At 55.1% G+C, this 15,771-nt stretch overlaps 1 protein-coding gene across 1 annotated transcript in view; it reads left to right on the top strand.

Moving 5' to 3' along the window:
• Nucleotides 1-10,494: 10,494 nt before the first annotated feature.
• The window catches only part of DRAXIN (dorsal inhibitory axon guidance protein), a 9,148-nt gene continuing 3,871 nt past the window's right edge, over nt 10,495-15,771 (top strand). Inside the window, exons 1-4 of the mRNA XM_011363543.2 lie at nt 10,495-10,954; nt 13,239-13,429; nt 14,521-14,632; nt 14,966-15,055. Of these exons, the coding sequence (XP_011361845.1) occupies nt 10,501-10,954; nt 13,239-13,429; nt 14,521-14,632; nt 14,966-15,055 (847 nt within the window). The 5' untranslated portion in view covers nt 10,495-10,500. The remainder of the gene's footprint in view (nt 10,955-13,238; nt 13,430-14,520; nt 14,633-14,965; nt 15,056-15,771) is intronic.

The raw sequence follows: 15,771 nt of genomic DNA, 5'->3' as shown, positions 1-15,771 counted from the left end.
GTGTGGCTGTCGATATTTGCCCACAGCTGGTCATTTATCATGAGCCGTCCAGATGACTCATCCCCAGTTCTGAACTTCTGTCTTGCACTGATTTTTTTATCCAGCGGCACTAGCTCACAAGCTATTTCCTTTCCTTCCGAGGGGTGGGGGGATCATCTTGCCGGACCCTGGACCTGCTGTGTAATCACCCAAACCCTCTGACCATCGTTTATGTCACAATAACAGGTGACACACCATCCCAGGAGTGATGTGGGCTAAGTGGCTTAACGAGGCCACTTCTTCAGAAAAGTGGAGCCTTCTCCCAGCCGGCAAGTTCCAGGTCCTCCTGGCTGAGATTTTGTTTTCAGCCAGAGCTGGCACCTAGAGCCAGACACACACACACCCCATTCAGCCTTCTGCTCATGATCCCGCCTGGCAGACAGACCCAACTCGAAAGCCAGGGACTTCCGCTTTCTCTGGCCACAGCTGTCCTCAGGAAAGCCAGCTGATCACCCCTGCGACCCCTAGGAATCCTGCTCAGAGCCTCCTTGCCCCTCATCACATGAAAATGATGGCACCTTCTCTGCCTTCCTCACCAATCCACCCCTCTCCCAAGTCCTAACTCCTCGATGGCTTCCTGTTGCCACTGAATTAACTACTCTCCTGCCTCCCGCCACACTTCCATCCACGTCTGGGGTTTCAACCATGATGAAAGGCTAATCATCGCCATGCCTTGACTTCCTCTGAGCTTTTGTAGGGCTCTCCTCTCCACCTGAAGTGCCTCCCCTGCCCTGTGTTCGGTTGAAGGCTGCCCATTCTTGCAGGCCAAGGTCAAATGTCCTCTCCTGTGGGAAGCCCTCCTGTTCCCCCTGGCCTCCCTGTCTCAATGTCTGCACGTCCCTGGGTGGGGCTGGGTCTTGTTCCACTTGTGGTCCCAGCGCCTGACCACAGATGTCCTGCGCATACTTGTTCTTTTAAATGGAATCTTTGGTTAAGGAGACAGGAATAAACTAAAATTTGCAAGCCACAGGTTATCTCTGAGTGCCACTGGGTCCTGTTGGTCAGGCCAGAGGCAGAGTTAGCCCTGGAGCAAAGGCCAGGAAGGTTGGAGGGGGAGCAAGCTACCTGGGGGCTTTGCGTCCCTCTGGAAGATAAGATGATTTCTATGCCTGATTCAAGCAAAGGAAACAGACTAGACAGGGAAGTCACTGCCGAAGTCTGGCAGAATGGGTTTGAATCCCAGCTGATCACTTAGCAGCTATGTGACCGGGAGTGAGTTCCTTCACTTGTCTCAGCCAGAACTATGGCAGAGCTGGGATTCGTACCCTGGCTTCCCTGACTCCACAGCCTGGGAAGAACAGAAGCTCCCCTCGTGGACCAAGGAGGGCATCATACAAGCATTTCTATTCCCCCGTTTTAGGTGACACCTGCTTCTCTTGCTGCTCCAGGCCCTCTGCTTGTCCTACCCCAGCCCTTCCTCTCGAGTGGGCCTCTGTGCCCAGTGGAGCACAGGCCTCCGAGTGGGTGGCTGAATCCTTGTCACTAGAGGCCCTGTCCATCCTCTAGCCAGGTCCCAGCTTTAGCAACACCCCACACTGCAGCACCATGGCCTGTCATTGGTCACCTGTACACATCCCTGGATGGGTGTGGGGGTATAAGGGATGAGGCCCCCGCCTGAATCAAGAGCAGCTGGCATGAACTAATTGTAGAACCCACAAGATTTTAGGGGCCCTTTTTGTGCCAGGCTCAGAGTTAAGGCCCCCAGCATGCGTCATCCCTGACAGTCACAGCATCTGCACTGGGATTGGTCACTGAGTGTAGCATGAGGAGTGATCAAGACCCTGTCTTTGGAGTCAGATGGCCATGGGTACAAATTCCAGTTCTACCACTTACTCTACTGTGTAACCTTGGGCAAATCCCCCAAGTCTTTGTCCCGATGTTGAGCCATTTTTGCTATTATCTGAAAAATATTGTTCACTTCAGAGGGCTAAATTAGATCATGTAAAGCTCTAGGCCTAGCTTAGCAAATGCCCGATACATGATACTGAAACAAACATACTCGTCTTTCAGATGTAGGACTGAAGCCCAGAGAGGTTAATTGACTTGCTCAGGGTCACACAGCTATTAAGTGCTGGAGCCAGGATTCACATCCAGGCTCGTCTGACTCCAGGTGTCTCCCGCTCCACACTGGCCTCTGCCAGAGCTGACAGCAGGCATTTTGTCACTTAATGATGAAGTGATGGGTCTGACCAAACAGCAAGTGATGTCAAATTTTCTGAGCATCAAGATAAAGAAGTTTGGGGAATGGGGATGGGGGAGGCGAGAGGTTTGCCTAGGAAAGGAAGAGGAGGAGGAGATCGAGTACCTGTGACACAGCAGGAGGTAGGACTTGGTCTCAGGAGGTGGGGGTGGGACCCTGGGAGGGAGGAGCACAAAGCTGGAATCCTCCAGGTGGATGAGGCCTCTGAGGAGCACCCCCCCCCACCACCACCACCACCAACAACAACATCCCTACACAGGTTTTGTGAGGCTTTGTGGGGGGTGGGAATTCCCGAGGCTGCTGTTGGCAACAATAAAAGCAGATGGGGCTGCCCCTGCTGGGAAGCCAAACCTCATTTGCCAAGACAATAGTCCCCTCCAGGCTGGCCTGGGCCTGTCCAGCCCTGCCCCATGGAAGCCATCGATCACCCCACCAAGGACTGAGGACATGGCCACCTGCGCCTGCCCCTCTGCCCACGCAGATACACAGATGCTTCTGGGAGCCTTCCGCCCCTGACTCCCACCCTTTCCCCTGCCCATAATAACAACAGTTGCTGTTTATTGCACCCTTACTGGGTACCACTAACTCCATATAGCTTTACCTCCCCTCATCCTCGCATCCGCCAGCATTTTATGAGAGAGGACCTTGAGGCTCAGAGAGGTTAGATAACTTGCCCAAGGTCATACAGCTCTTCCCACTCTGCTCAGTGGGACTCTCCCACGGCTCGGCTCAATTGGTTTTGATTGACATCTGTGTGAATCAGGCATAGTTATGTCTGTCTCATTCCATCATTAGACGTGTGGCTTCTCTGCCAGGTCAGAGTAGGGACACCTGGAGGGCAGGGACTGTGGCTTTGCCCAGAGATTAGAAGCTCCCTCAGCAAAGAATATATTTTCCCCATGATCTGGGAACTTTCAAGGCCAGAACTGTGTCTCTCCTATCAGAGGGTGTCTCTCCTTTAGACTGGAGGCTTCCTGGGGCAGGGCTTCCCTTTCTTGCTTAGACCGAGAGTATCGTGAGGGCAGGAGCTGTGTTTTATCCATTTAGGAATCCTCCAAGGCAAGACCTGGACCTCCCCTGTCACACTGGGACCTACCCAGGGCCAGGGCTGTTGTCCTCAATCAGACTGGCAATGCCCCAGGAGCAGGGATCCTGTCCCCGCTTCGGACTGGAGTAGGTTCCTTTGCATGGCATCCAGGTCCTGCACCCAGAGGGGCTCAGCAAGTGGTGACCACCTGGTGTCACTCTCCCTCGCAGTCTCCATTGCAAAGAAGTACTTGGTGCTCCGCAGGTAGAGAGGCAGCGTTCTGTGCAAGGCCAGGTTGGCACAATGGCCTGTGGAGGGGTAGATGGGGCTCTGGATGTTCTAAGGCCTAGGGGTTGCTGAGAGACCCCTTCCTATTAGACAGGACACTTTGGGGAGAGCAGAGCCACAGGGAGGCAGGGAGACAGGTAGGGACGAGCTCAAGACACTCAAGACCCAGCTGCCAATGAGCACGTCCCAGGTCAGCTGCTTCGGGTCCCACCCACCCACCGGTTAGCTCACCTTCTCTGCTTCCCACCCCACCTACACTGCCTGGGTTCCGTCCTCACCTGGAACCACACGCAAAGCACACAGAAGTACTGACTTCCTAAATAGTGAAATCTCATGACAGGTTAAGAATCCCATTATTTCACAGATAAGGAATTATGACTCATGGAGAGGTGCGATGGTGGAAGGGATTATGGGAGAGGTGAGAGGGACAAAGTCTAGTCCCAAATTGCCTTGGGAAGAAGAGCCCAGCCCAGGAGTTTAGGATCCACCTGCCTATCTGCCACTCTCATCTAGTATACAAATATTTTGATTGAACAAGCAAAATCAATACCCATTTTTCAGCCCTGGGGGAGTCAGCCATCTTCCTCTAAAAAAAGACAGGAATCTACTCCCAGGAGGTCAGAAGCTCTAAGATGCCCCGACTGGAAATCCAGTTTTGTAGAGCTGACTACAGAGTGGCCTTGCTATTTTAAAAGCGGATAAAGGGCCTGGGAACAGCCACCTCCATTCTCTAATTCCAGCCCTTCCGGGAAGTGTCCAATGAGCAATGAGGAGGAGCCAGAGGAAAAGAGTCTGTCAGATCAGTTCCAAGTTAGAGCATCTGTAAAGTCTTCATGGAAGCGTGGGGACACAACGTCAGAGGTGATTCCTGCCCTGACGACATCTGTCCTACGCAAGATCTCCTTGAAAATGTCTCTTGGCCTCTCAGGGGTCAGAGGTCCCTTCCTGCCAACGTTTAGCAGAGGGGGACTGCCTTCAAGTGTCTTATGAGCCGAAGAAGGTTAGGGTGTGTCCGTGGGAAGGATTGTTTCGAGATCTGAGCTGAGGCCCCGCACCCCCCACCTCAGCACCCTGCATCCCTTTATGAAGATCCTCTGAAAGACAGAAGTGCTCTGGTCTCCCCCAGAAGACCCTGTGCTGGTCTCATGGTGCTCATCTCAGCAGCCTGGCAGGTTAGGGTCTCACCTGTGCCGAGTGTCAGGCACAGTTAGAAAGATGGACGGAGAGCAAGGCACGGTGCTTCCAAAACCAGGGGATGGCGGGGTGAGGGGTGCTGGCCCCGGAATGCAGTGGTTATCATGTATTGTGTTTTATCTTTTAATATTCATGAATATGTCCTCTGAATTCATGCCGCCTCGATACGCGTCCCTAGCCCCTGGGGACTCACTCCAAGTCCTGGAGGATAGTATCTGTCATCCCTCCCCACAGGGCGCTGTCATTTGGAGACACAGATAGAGGAATCTTGTCCCTGTGCATCAGGAATTCCCAGCCTCCCTTGGCAGGCAGGGCCCTTGAGACCATCTAACCCAATGGCCCAGTGGTCTTCTCCCCCTGCTCTCTTCCAGATTTTTTTTTTTTTTGAGCAGTGTGAATCATTTCCCATGCAATCTTACCCATAATCCCAATACATAAAGCCGATAAAGGCAGTGTAGCACCAACACCAACACCCATAATTTCTCCCCTGAATCAAAATTTTCTCCATCTTATGCAGACGCAACTTCAAATCCTACTTACAATCCGAGTCTTCAGCTTCTCCCACCTGGAGGTGCTGTGTGATGACGATTAAGCCCCCAATTCACAATACTGCCTTATTTTAAAGTAAATCAGTGAAGGAAAAAAACTGTCCTCAATGATTTGAAAGAATGCAATGGATGTCGGTTGCACCTGTCAATATGAGACTGAACCTCTAACTGGCTTTGGTCATTCATGTCCAGAAAACCCTGGAGTATGTAAATAAGTAGTTGCAGATGGCAGCAGTTCTTTTAAACTGCTTGCCTTGCATCCCTGGAACACTCTTCAGTGACCCAGGAGAAGCCTAAGTTAGGATGGGGCTGTGCTCACGTTAAAATCGGGTAAAGAACAAGAGTGTCTTGCTTTTACTACAGTTGTCAAAACAGTTGAAAATATATTTTTTAGAAGCTTGTTTAGAATCAAATGCTTAGACACCCCTGAAACATCTGTACCAAATGCCGTGGCTCCAATCAGTCCCTTTCACACATGAGGAGGAGGCCCAGGGTCAGGGAGGGGGCCTATGGACCAAGTTCTCCCAGTGGGTGGTTTTCTGGCTCACAGCCTGGACTGAGCACCTTAATCAGTGTCACTGACCTCCCTGGCACAGGATTCCCACCGGACCCCTCCCGGCCAGCCCTACTCCCACCCCACTAGCCACTTCCTGTTTTCCCCTACCCGACCCACCGTGCACCCCGTGAGCTGGTAGACAAGTCAGGGATGCAGGACCTACAGCTGTCTCAGATCACCTGGTGGCAGCCCAGCTCCACAGCTGTCTGCCAGGCTGGTGGAACAGGAGTTCCCCTAGTCTCCTGCCCGCCCCCCCAAATGCAAGGCCATTGCGGGGAGGGGCTCAGGAATCAAAGTAGGCTCCAGGCTGGATTAATTGTCTTCATTTGCATGTGATGCTGCTTCCTGGCAGCCTTCTGGATAGAGACGGCTCTGCAGCTCAACTCTGCACAGTGTGGGGACAGGATAAGGGCATGAGATAAGCCCCTTTCCCTCTCCTTTGTCAGTTTCCCCTTTCTAGCTTCCAGTGCCTAGTCCCCCCTACTGGGTCCTGACGGTACTCACAGCAATGACAGGAGATTATGTGGGTGAGGCAGGTGATCCCTGGTGCAGCTCAGGGCGTGGGTGATGGAGAGCAAGGACTGTCTGTCCCCTGTGCACTGGCTCAGAGAACCCAGGCATTGAGGTGGGGCTTTGCCACCCCCCCAGTCATGTCACCTCGGATTCGTGGCTCGCCCTCCCAGAGCCTCAGTTTCCTCATTTTAAAAATGTGAAAAACGACCTGTGCTGCAGGGCAGTGGAGAAGATTGGATGAGAGATGGATGAAATGAGCAAAATGAATAAGTAAGAGCCTGGGCTTCACGGCTGCTTAGGGAGTGGTGGCTCCTATTATAAAGATGCTTTTGTTTTGCTTTGCTTTTAATGAGTCACTATTGGATTTCAGCTGTGAGAGAGCCATCTCTGGTTTGTGGGTGGTCCCGATGTCCCTCAACAACTCTTGTGGGGACAACTCCAAGCTGTCGATTGTCCCCAATCTAGGGGGTGAGGGGATCAGACCCAGCCCCAGAAGAGCAGGCTTTGTGAGTAAGCCACAGGCAGAGCCATCCATGGCTGCCGGGAGATGGGGGGAGGTGGGGCGCCTGCTGCCCCTTTTCGCCTGGATGCTTGGCGCTTTGTAAAGCAGCCTCCAACTGGCTTTCAGAGCAACAGAAATGGGTTGGAGCCCTCCGTCACTGTGGATCCTTGGCACGACTTCTGTAGCAGCCCACATTTCCTGAGTGGCTCTCTGCCAGGCTGGCATCTTGACTGCTGAGCTGTGCCAAGATCTGTGTACACGCCTTATGGGCTTGGAGGGAGAGCTTCAGGCAGTCGTCAGGGCAGAGTGGTGCCAGGTCCCCGAGCACTCATTCCAGTGTGCTGTCATCCTCTCTCCCCCCACCCCAGCCCCCACACACCCTGAGAATATATTTATGAACTTCTGCTCAGGTGTCAGTTCAATTATGCTCCATCCGTTTCTATTCCAATCCATAGTTACCAGTGCCTATTATTTGCAGGGGCCTATAGATCTGATAGGAACAGAAGGAACAGTGGGAAAGTGAGACAGAGCCCCCTAGGGTCTTCCTGTCTAGTCAGGGGCTTTAAAGAAAGGCTGATCGCCCAGCACGAAATGGCATGTGAGGTCGTCAAGACCCGGGCAAAGCTGCGTGGGAGCACGGAGAGGGGAGCACATCTCACTGGGGGACTGAACAAGGCTTCCTGGAGGAGGGGACGTTTGGGAAGGGGCCCAAAGGATGGGTAGGATTTGGACAGAGAGACATGAGGGTGGAGAGGAGAGGGTGTTCCAGGCAGAGGGAATAGGCTCACGGAGAATAGAAACAGGAGAGATGGAGAGATGGACCATCCCAGGGTCCCACACCAAGGCTCACCGAGGCTCACCCAGGATATACAGGTGGCTCCTGGGACACGGGCTCCTTGGGGCCCAGGGAATGGTCTCCGTTGGCTGCGAAGTGGGGAAGTAGAAGTCAGGGCTGCAACGTCAGGCGGGGGCCACGCTATACGAGGGCTTAAGTGCCAAAGCGGGGAGTCTGTGGTTAAAAGGAAAGGCAACAGGGAGCCATGGACAGCTTTGAGCAGGAGACGGTCACGATCAGAGTAATCTGGCCGCAGTATGGGCTGGGTCTGGGGGCAGGCTGGTGCTGAGAAGGTCTGGGCAGAGTGACGGCCCCACACAGGTGCACCAGCATGGCACACCGAAATCCCCTCTCCCCTGCCCCGGGCAGGCTGTGCGCATGATTCATGGGGTGCAAAGGGTGAGAAGGAACAAAGATGGCCCTGAAATTGGGGTCCATAGCCATTGGCAGGGTCTTGGCAACAGGACTTCAGCAGGAAAGAGATGGCAAGTACAGGAAGGGTCGTGATGCAAAGGGGTGTGGGGCTCGGCTTCATTTCCTGGCTCTGCAGGGGAGAAGCTGTCCTCTCAGACCAGTGCTCAGGTCGGTCACTGAGCTCAGAGGCTGGCTCGTGCGTGTCCACAGGGACAGCAAGCTGCCCGTGCACGCCCGTGGGCCTGCCTACCCCTCTGGTCCTTCACCTGCATTTTTTAGGTGTCCTGCCTTGCTCCTCCCCACCCTAAGATTGGGAATCCATTCACTGGCCAACACCTCGTGGGGTCCCTGTTGATGGGGGTTCCCTGTGGCCTTCTCCCAGGCTGTCACTTCCCCTGTGAGACCGAAGGGCAGGCTGGGTCACGGACACCATCGACATAGGCTCAAAGCATTTCTCAGTCACAGGAAGCGGAGGGTGAAGTCTGGTAAATGCCAACCCGCAGACGAGCCAGCATCCACCGCAGGCCTGGAAACAGTTTGCGGGGACCCTGGCCGGGGCGCATTGCTTTCCTGACAGTGCTTTAAAACGGGCCCCCTCCTTCCACCCAGCTACATGAGCCTCAGCCTCCAGAGTCCTCATTATGGAAAGGCCGGAGGTGAGGCTGAAGGGGCAAAGCCTCCTGCTGCCCGTGAGGTGAACTTGAAAGCGGACCAGGGCTGCAGAGCTGATATCTTAGGGATGGAAGGATGTGTGATAAGACGGGGGGCTGTCACAGCAAGCCCATCCCAGGGTCCCACACCAAGGCTCACCGAGGCTCACCCAGGATATACAGGTGGCTGCTGGGACACGGGACAACATGGGAAGTGATGGGACAGCCTCTTTCTCCCAGCCCAGAGCAGAATGGAGGGCAGTGGAGGCCAGGACCCCAGCTTCCCAGGGGACCAGGAAGCGTCAGGCTGGGATGATGAGAGAGCGGGGTAGAGGGCAGCCGGTGACCAGGCGAGGCGGGGAGAAGCTGTTTTCTTCCCTTTGCCCCGCCTCCAGCCCTCCCCAAGTGGATCAGCCTGGTCCAGCTCCGACTCCCCCTCCCCCACCCCATATCTCTGCCCGTGTCAAGGGCCCCTCAGTCAGGGCTGGCTGAAGGTGAACCCCGGGCGGGATGGCCAGTGTGGGAGCTGCAGGAACTGAGAGGGCTGGAGGGAGACGTCCAGGGATCATCAGAGCCCACCAACCTTTCCTCAGCCCTGGGCAAGTCCATGGCCATAAATCACAGGGAAATGGTTGTGTAAGCACCTTTGTGAGCCTGATGGAATACTCAGGAGGCCCAGGGAGTCCATAAAAATTCAATCAGCCTGGCTAACCTGGTGCCGAACTTACTTACTTGTCTGGATGCCGTGAGACAGGTGCAGGGGTGGGTGCTGGCGGGGAGGGGCTGCAGGGGGTGGACTCTAGAGCCTGGCAGACACCCCCACCATCCCCCAGCCCTGTACAGACCTCATGAGCCTCAGCTCCGAGGTCCTGGGGGAGAGCAGTGGTCCCCTGAGGAGGCCCTGCTTCCAGTGGGGAACGGAAGGCTGTCAGCCCACCCCACCCACCCTGCAGGGTCAGAGTCGAGCCTCTGGAGTCCTTCAGCCCAGCAGAGACAGTGCTTTGTCAAAACTTGCTCAGACCTCAGAGGAAAAGAAAGGAGTGGGGACAGAGTTGGGCTGTCTCGGGACAGCCACATGGGTTCGGAGCACATAAATGCCACTTCATCGCTGTGACTTACCCTCTCCGAGCCTTAACTTCTCCTTCAGAAATAGTAGGAGCCACTCCAGAGAGTTACCGAAAGGACTAAGTGATGTAAATTCATGCAAAGCGCTGAACACGACTCCTGCCTATGGCACGTGCTCAAATGCTATTCCATTTGTTTGAATTTAGGCTCTGGGTCAAGTCTTGGGGACTAGAGGCCTATTTCTAAGCTTGGAGGGACTCAGCTCATTCTAGGGGACTCGGCAAAGGGCAGAGGTTTATGCAGAGAAAGGGATTCTGGACTAATCTGAAACCTGGATGCTGCTTAAACTATTTAAACCGGGAGCTCGCAGCCTCAGCCTCGTGTGTCTTTCCCGTGAGTCTGTCGTGGGGAGCTGCTCTCTGCATTGCGGGGTGTTTAGCAGCATCCCTGGCCTCCACCAGGTTGAGCCAGTAGCACTGCCCAGTTTTGACAACCAAAAGTGTCTCCAGACATTGTCACGTGTCCCCTGGAGGGCAAAGCCCCGCTCCATCCCCGTCATGAAACACTGGGCTGTGTTCACGTCAGTGAAGGGGCTTGGGAGTGGGGAAGCGGAGGGAAGCTGCCGAGCTACCCCCTCTCATATGCTGCTTTTCTTGCAGGGAGGAGCCCATGGCTGGGCCCACCACCCACGCTGCCCCCATGCTGTTCCTTGCTCTCCTGGTGCTGTTGGAGCTGAGCCTGGCAGGCTCCCTGGGACCCGGAACCTCTGCTCGGAACCTCCCTGAGAATCACATCAGCCTCCCAGGCCCAGCACTGCGGACACCTCAGGCCGGCCACCACCGCCGGCGGGGCCTAGACAAGAAGGAGCAGGGTCCCGGCATGCCTAGCTGGGCCCAGGACGGCGCTGCGGTCACCTCCACAAGGCAGGCCTCCAGGCTGCCAGGGGCTGGGGCGCCGTTGCCTGGGAAGAGTCCCGCGGGCCTGCTGCTGCAGGACAAGGGTCTGCTCCTGGGGCTGGCACTGCCCTCCCCTGGGAAGGAGAACCGGTCTCCAGGGTCAGAGAGGGTGAAGAAACGTGGCAGGGAGCACAAGAGGCGCAGAGAGAGGTCGAAACTGCACAGAGGTAGCTGGAGGTCTGGGAGCGGCCGGGGTCCTGCAATGGAAGAAGCGGGGGGGGGGGGGGGGGCTAGGGGAGAGGGCTCAGGCCCAGAGGGCCCAGGGGACTTCAGGGGCAGGCTGGGAGGGAGTGTCAATGGTGTGAGTTCCTGGAAGGAAGGGGCAGGAGTGGATGCCCAGAGGAGAGGAGGGGTCTCACTAAACGCAGAGGTTAGGAAGAGAGGGGGCCGGGAGAGGCCTGGGAGCGGAGCGTGGGAGGAGGAGCGGGATATGTGGCAATAGCAGCTCAGTCTTATCAATAGAGGAGCCTCCTAGGTCAGGAAGCTCTGCTTTGTATCCAGCCTACATCCATCCACTGTGACTCCTGAGTAGAGCTGGACCAGTCGAGGGCTCGCCAAGCACAGCAGCTCGCAAGTGTAGAACAGGGCCTGAGAGCTTAGATTCTGAAGCCCGATCTGCCCAGGTTCAGATCCTGCTTCTACCGCTTGCTAGCTACGTGGCCCTGGGCAAGTCGCCTTCCTGTGCCTCAGTTTCTTCCTCTGCAAAGTGAGGGTAGATTCGGAGACAACTTGACACGAGCGTGCTTAGAATGGTGTCTGGCAAGTGGCAGGGATAATGAGTAGCTGTTACGAGTTAATTCTTGGCTTTCTTTTGTTGCTAACCTAAACCTGGACACAGAAGTTCCAGGAGAGGTGTCACATCCCTGCCCCTCCTGCCTCTGCCCTGCTTGTCTCGTGGGGTGCTTTCCAACCGCCACAGCCCTCCTCACCTTCCATTATGTCTCCTCCACATTCCCGGATCCCTGTGAGCATCTAGCCTCCCAGTGGACCCAGCCTCCTCCTCTCTCTGCCCATTCAGTCTCTCAACAAACTTGTCCCAGCAGCTCCACCCAGCTGGCTCCTCCCCAGACTCACCTGGGCTCCAGCCCGCATGAGCATAGGCAACCTTGGCAGCTTCCAAATCTCTACATATGACAAGGCTGCCTCTAGGGGCAGGTCTAGTGCTAAAAGCATGGATGGGGCAGGGGTCCTGCAGGACAGTGGTGGAGCCTCACCCCCTATCCCCGGCAAGCTAGGGCTTGCTTCCCTGCCAGGCCTGCCAAGACCCTCCAAGTGGCAGAACACAGCTGGCAGGTGGGGGAAGGGGGTCGACTTAGACTCTCAGCCTCCCCCATTCGTGGAGGTCATATGTCAGGTTGAGGAGGGGATGCTGACATCCTTGAGGACAAGCCAGAGGGAACACGTGGGGCATAAACTCAGCTCAGCATAGCTCCGGCCCCCAGCTCCAGTGGATCAATGGGTCCCTCCCAAGAGAGTAGGCAAGGGGAGGAGGGGACATCCGAGTTCTGGAGACCAGGCCCAGCCCTGCTGACCAGCTGTGAAGCCTAGAAAATGAATGGAGTGGATTCTTTTCTGGAGGATGAGGTGATCTCAACTGACCCAACCAACCTGAAAGTCAGAGCTTGCCTGACAAAAAGAGGCAAGGAGAGCCTGGTCTTCTCTCAAAGCCGCTTTGTTTCCGACCACCCCAACCCTGCCTCATCATACTCACCCTACTTCATGCCCATGTGTCTTGGAAGGCGACATCAGTGATTAAAAGTATTGACTTTGCGCTCAGGTGGACTTGGGTTGGAATTCGGACTTCAATATTCTCTAGCTGTGTGCCCTCGGGCAAGTTGCCTCTCTGTGCTTCGGTTTCCTCTCGTGGATGAGGCTAAAAGTACCTACCTCCCCGAGCTCCTGCAAAGCTTAAGTGAAATCATGCTGGTAAAGCATTGAATGCAGGCCTTCAACGGGTCCTCAACCAGCGGCGCTCAATAAACAGGGCGATGATTATCGCCACGTAGAAGCATTCACTTGCGTGTCATGAGCTTCCGCTCTCCCCCTGCAATGCCTCTCAGCCTCATCACGTTGCCCCGCTACTCAAATTTTACCTCCTCTGGAAAGCCTGCTATAGTTAATCCTATTCGTTCCCATTTGCTGCATTTACGCCCCTGGATACACCCAGCTAACCCCAACTTGGACTTGCTGGAATGTTGCTTTAGAGGAAGAATTCTTGGGCGGTCTCCTCAGCAACACTGCAAGTTCATCCAAGACATTCCCCCCACCCAGACCCCATTTCCACCTCCCCAAGAGGGTGGGCAACAGGGTGTTTACTGAGCCACCGGCTTGTCACATGGTCCCTACACCCACTCTTCACTCCCTTGTTTGCAGGAGGAAATGTGGGTTCTGCTTTGGGCCCATATGGAGTAACAAACAGATAAAGCCTGTGTTTCTCGCTCCGTGTCGCAGGCCGAGCCTTGGTCCGAGGTCCCAGCTCCCTGATGAAGAAAGTGGAGCTCTCTGAAGACCAGGCTCCAGATACCACGATGGAGGAATCTTCTACGAGCCTGGCCCCCACCATCCTCTACCTAACCACCTTTGAGGCAGCACCTGCCACGGAAGAGTCCCTGATCTTGCCTGTCACATCCCTGTGGCCCCAGGTAAGGGGCTTCAGAATGGCCTTGGAGCTGGAAGAGTCCCTGAGACCACATCATAAGGCACAGGAGTGGGAGGGAATTGGTAGAGGCCACGGGGGTTGGCTGGAAACCAGGTGTCCTGATGCCCGTCAGCCCAGCTACAGCCCGGTGGGCACGCCATCCCAGAAGGACTGCCACCATCCAGGAGAAGGAGATCCTGGGGGCCCACTCTAGGGACAGCCAAGGAGGCCAGTGCCAGCTCAGCACACTGGTATCTGCCCTGAGAAGAGCAAAGCCCTTGGGGAAGAATTTTATACATACTGAAAAGTACAGAGAATAATGATAATGTAAAAAACCACGTCCCCACGACCAGTAATTAACAAGCATGAGTTAACACTTAACGCCTGCTTCAGACCTTTAAAAAAGATGGAGAGAGCAGGCAAGTAGGTGAGGCTTTAAATTTTTTTCAAAAATAATATCATTTAAAATGATTAATAAAATATATATGTAGAAGGAAAAAAAAATTTTAGCCGTAGATCTTTCTTTTTCTCTTATGGGTCTTGCACTCTCTGAGGTTCTAATAAAAGCTATGGACCATCCCCAAGGAACACGTGTTTACCCATGCCGTCGCAGGCCCCCCGAAGGCCATCGGTAGAGCGCCCAGCCCCAGAAGTTGCCTTCGTTGCCCACTGTGTGCAGATCTAGCCGCAAGACGACTGGCTGGGGCTGTGAATGGAACCAAGCCACGACCGTGGCCTCAGTGGTGCCACAGAGAGCTGATAACTTGTGCAGGGGAGAGAAGGGGCAGGGGAGCAAGCAACTGGCTTCATCCAACTCCCTCCCTCCAGCTGGGTGTAGGCACCCTGAGCAGGCATGATGGCCTATGGACAATTCCTCTGCATCAGTTGCCCGCAGGCACAATCCTGCTGAGCTGGTGGCCACACAGGGAGAAAATTGTCCAAGTGGCTGCTGGAGCAGGAACCTCAGGTGGCTATCTCAGTGTCCTGGGGCTGGGATTCTAGCAGAGGGTGAACTGGCCTCTGGGGAGCCCCTCCTTTGCCTCTGTCCCTGGAGCCCCACATTCCTGCTTCCTCCTGTCTACTCACCTCCTGCAGGCTCAGCCCAGGCCTGACGGAGACGTGATGCCCACGCTGGACATGGCCTTGTTTGACTGGACCGATTACGAGGACTTAAAACCTGAGGTCTGGCCCTCTGCAAAAAAGAAAGGTACGTCCACTGCGCTTCCCCCAGCCGGACCTACAGTGGGGGTGGGGCAAGGCATGGTGTCTGCCCTGGAATGGACACCCCAGCTGGAACTGCCGCTGTTGAGAGCTAATCATGTGCCAAATGTCTTCTGTGTATCAACTTATTCTACCCTAAAAAAAAAAAAGTTAGGTCTGCACCGCTGTCGATCCCATTTCAGAGAAGAGGTAACTCGAGGAGGAGTGTCCGAGCCACACTGCGGGAGTGGCGGTGTGAGGACTCTGACACCGCGTCCATGTGCTTAACCTTTCTACTCTGTGGGCCTTGGCTTCTGATCACAGATCTTCTTGTCCCCAGAGAAAAACCGGGGTAAACTTTCCAGTGATGCTAACGAAACCTCACCAGCCGAAGGGGAGCCGTGTGACCATCACCAAGACTGCCTACCAGGTACCGAACCAGCATCATGTTCAAGGCATGAGGCTGGGGGACCTGGCGGGGGCGGGGTGGACCTTCCCAGGCATGTAAGGCGTGCCTGTGGGTCCGTGACCCTTAGGGACAGATCGGTGATAGCGAGCACAGCTACCGGTTTAGCGAGAGCTGCCGCTGAACTTTATTTGATCCTCAAGGCAACCCAGAGAAAGAGACTGTCGTCTCCGATTTTCAGGAAAGAACATTGAGCCTTAGAAAGGCTGAGTGTCTCAGCCACAGTCACATAGCTAGGAAGTATCTCAAACCTGAGTCGGCCTGGTTCATGACCATGTTCCCAAACCGCCTTAAGTCAGGGTCACCCCTCTCTCGATTTCCTTCTAAAATCTGGTCCTTGGCCCATCACGACACTGCCGGGCTTTTTGTGGCTGCTTTCAATGACATCCTCACCTGTACAGCAGCCGCACTCATCAGGATAGTCTAAAAACAAGGGGCCTAATGTTTTGACTAACCCGCTGGCCCTGGTTGGGTCAGTCAGAACCTCCAGGAAGCCGGTAGGAAGTGAAGTTGGATGTGCAGGAGGTTGGGGGCGGGGCTAGGCCTGGGAACGATAAAAGGCGGGAAGCAGGAATGGACAGGGAAAGCTGTGACGCAGTCTCAGCCAGCCCAGTGGGGGCGCTCCAGAGCAAAGATTGCCTGCTAGAGGAGGCCCACCTGCGCAGAAATGTCCAGGCCCC

This window comes from Pteropus vampyrus, unplaced genomic scaffold, assembly GCF_000151845.1.
Source record: "Pteropus vampyrus isolate Shadow unplaced genomic scaffold, Pvam_2.0 Scaffold86, whole genome shotgun sequence".
NCBI lineage: Eukaryota > Metazoa > Chordata > Mammalia > Chiroptera > Pteropodidae > Pteropus > Pteropus vampyrus.
The sequence above is the reverse complement of the archived record's forward strand: the minus strand, read 5'-3'. Positions and strand labels throughout refer to the sequence as shown.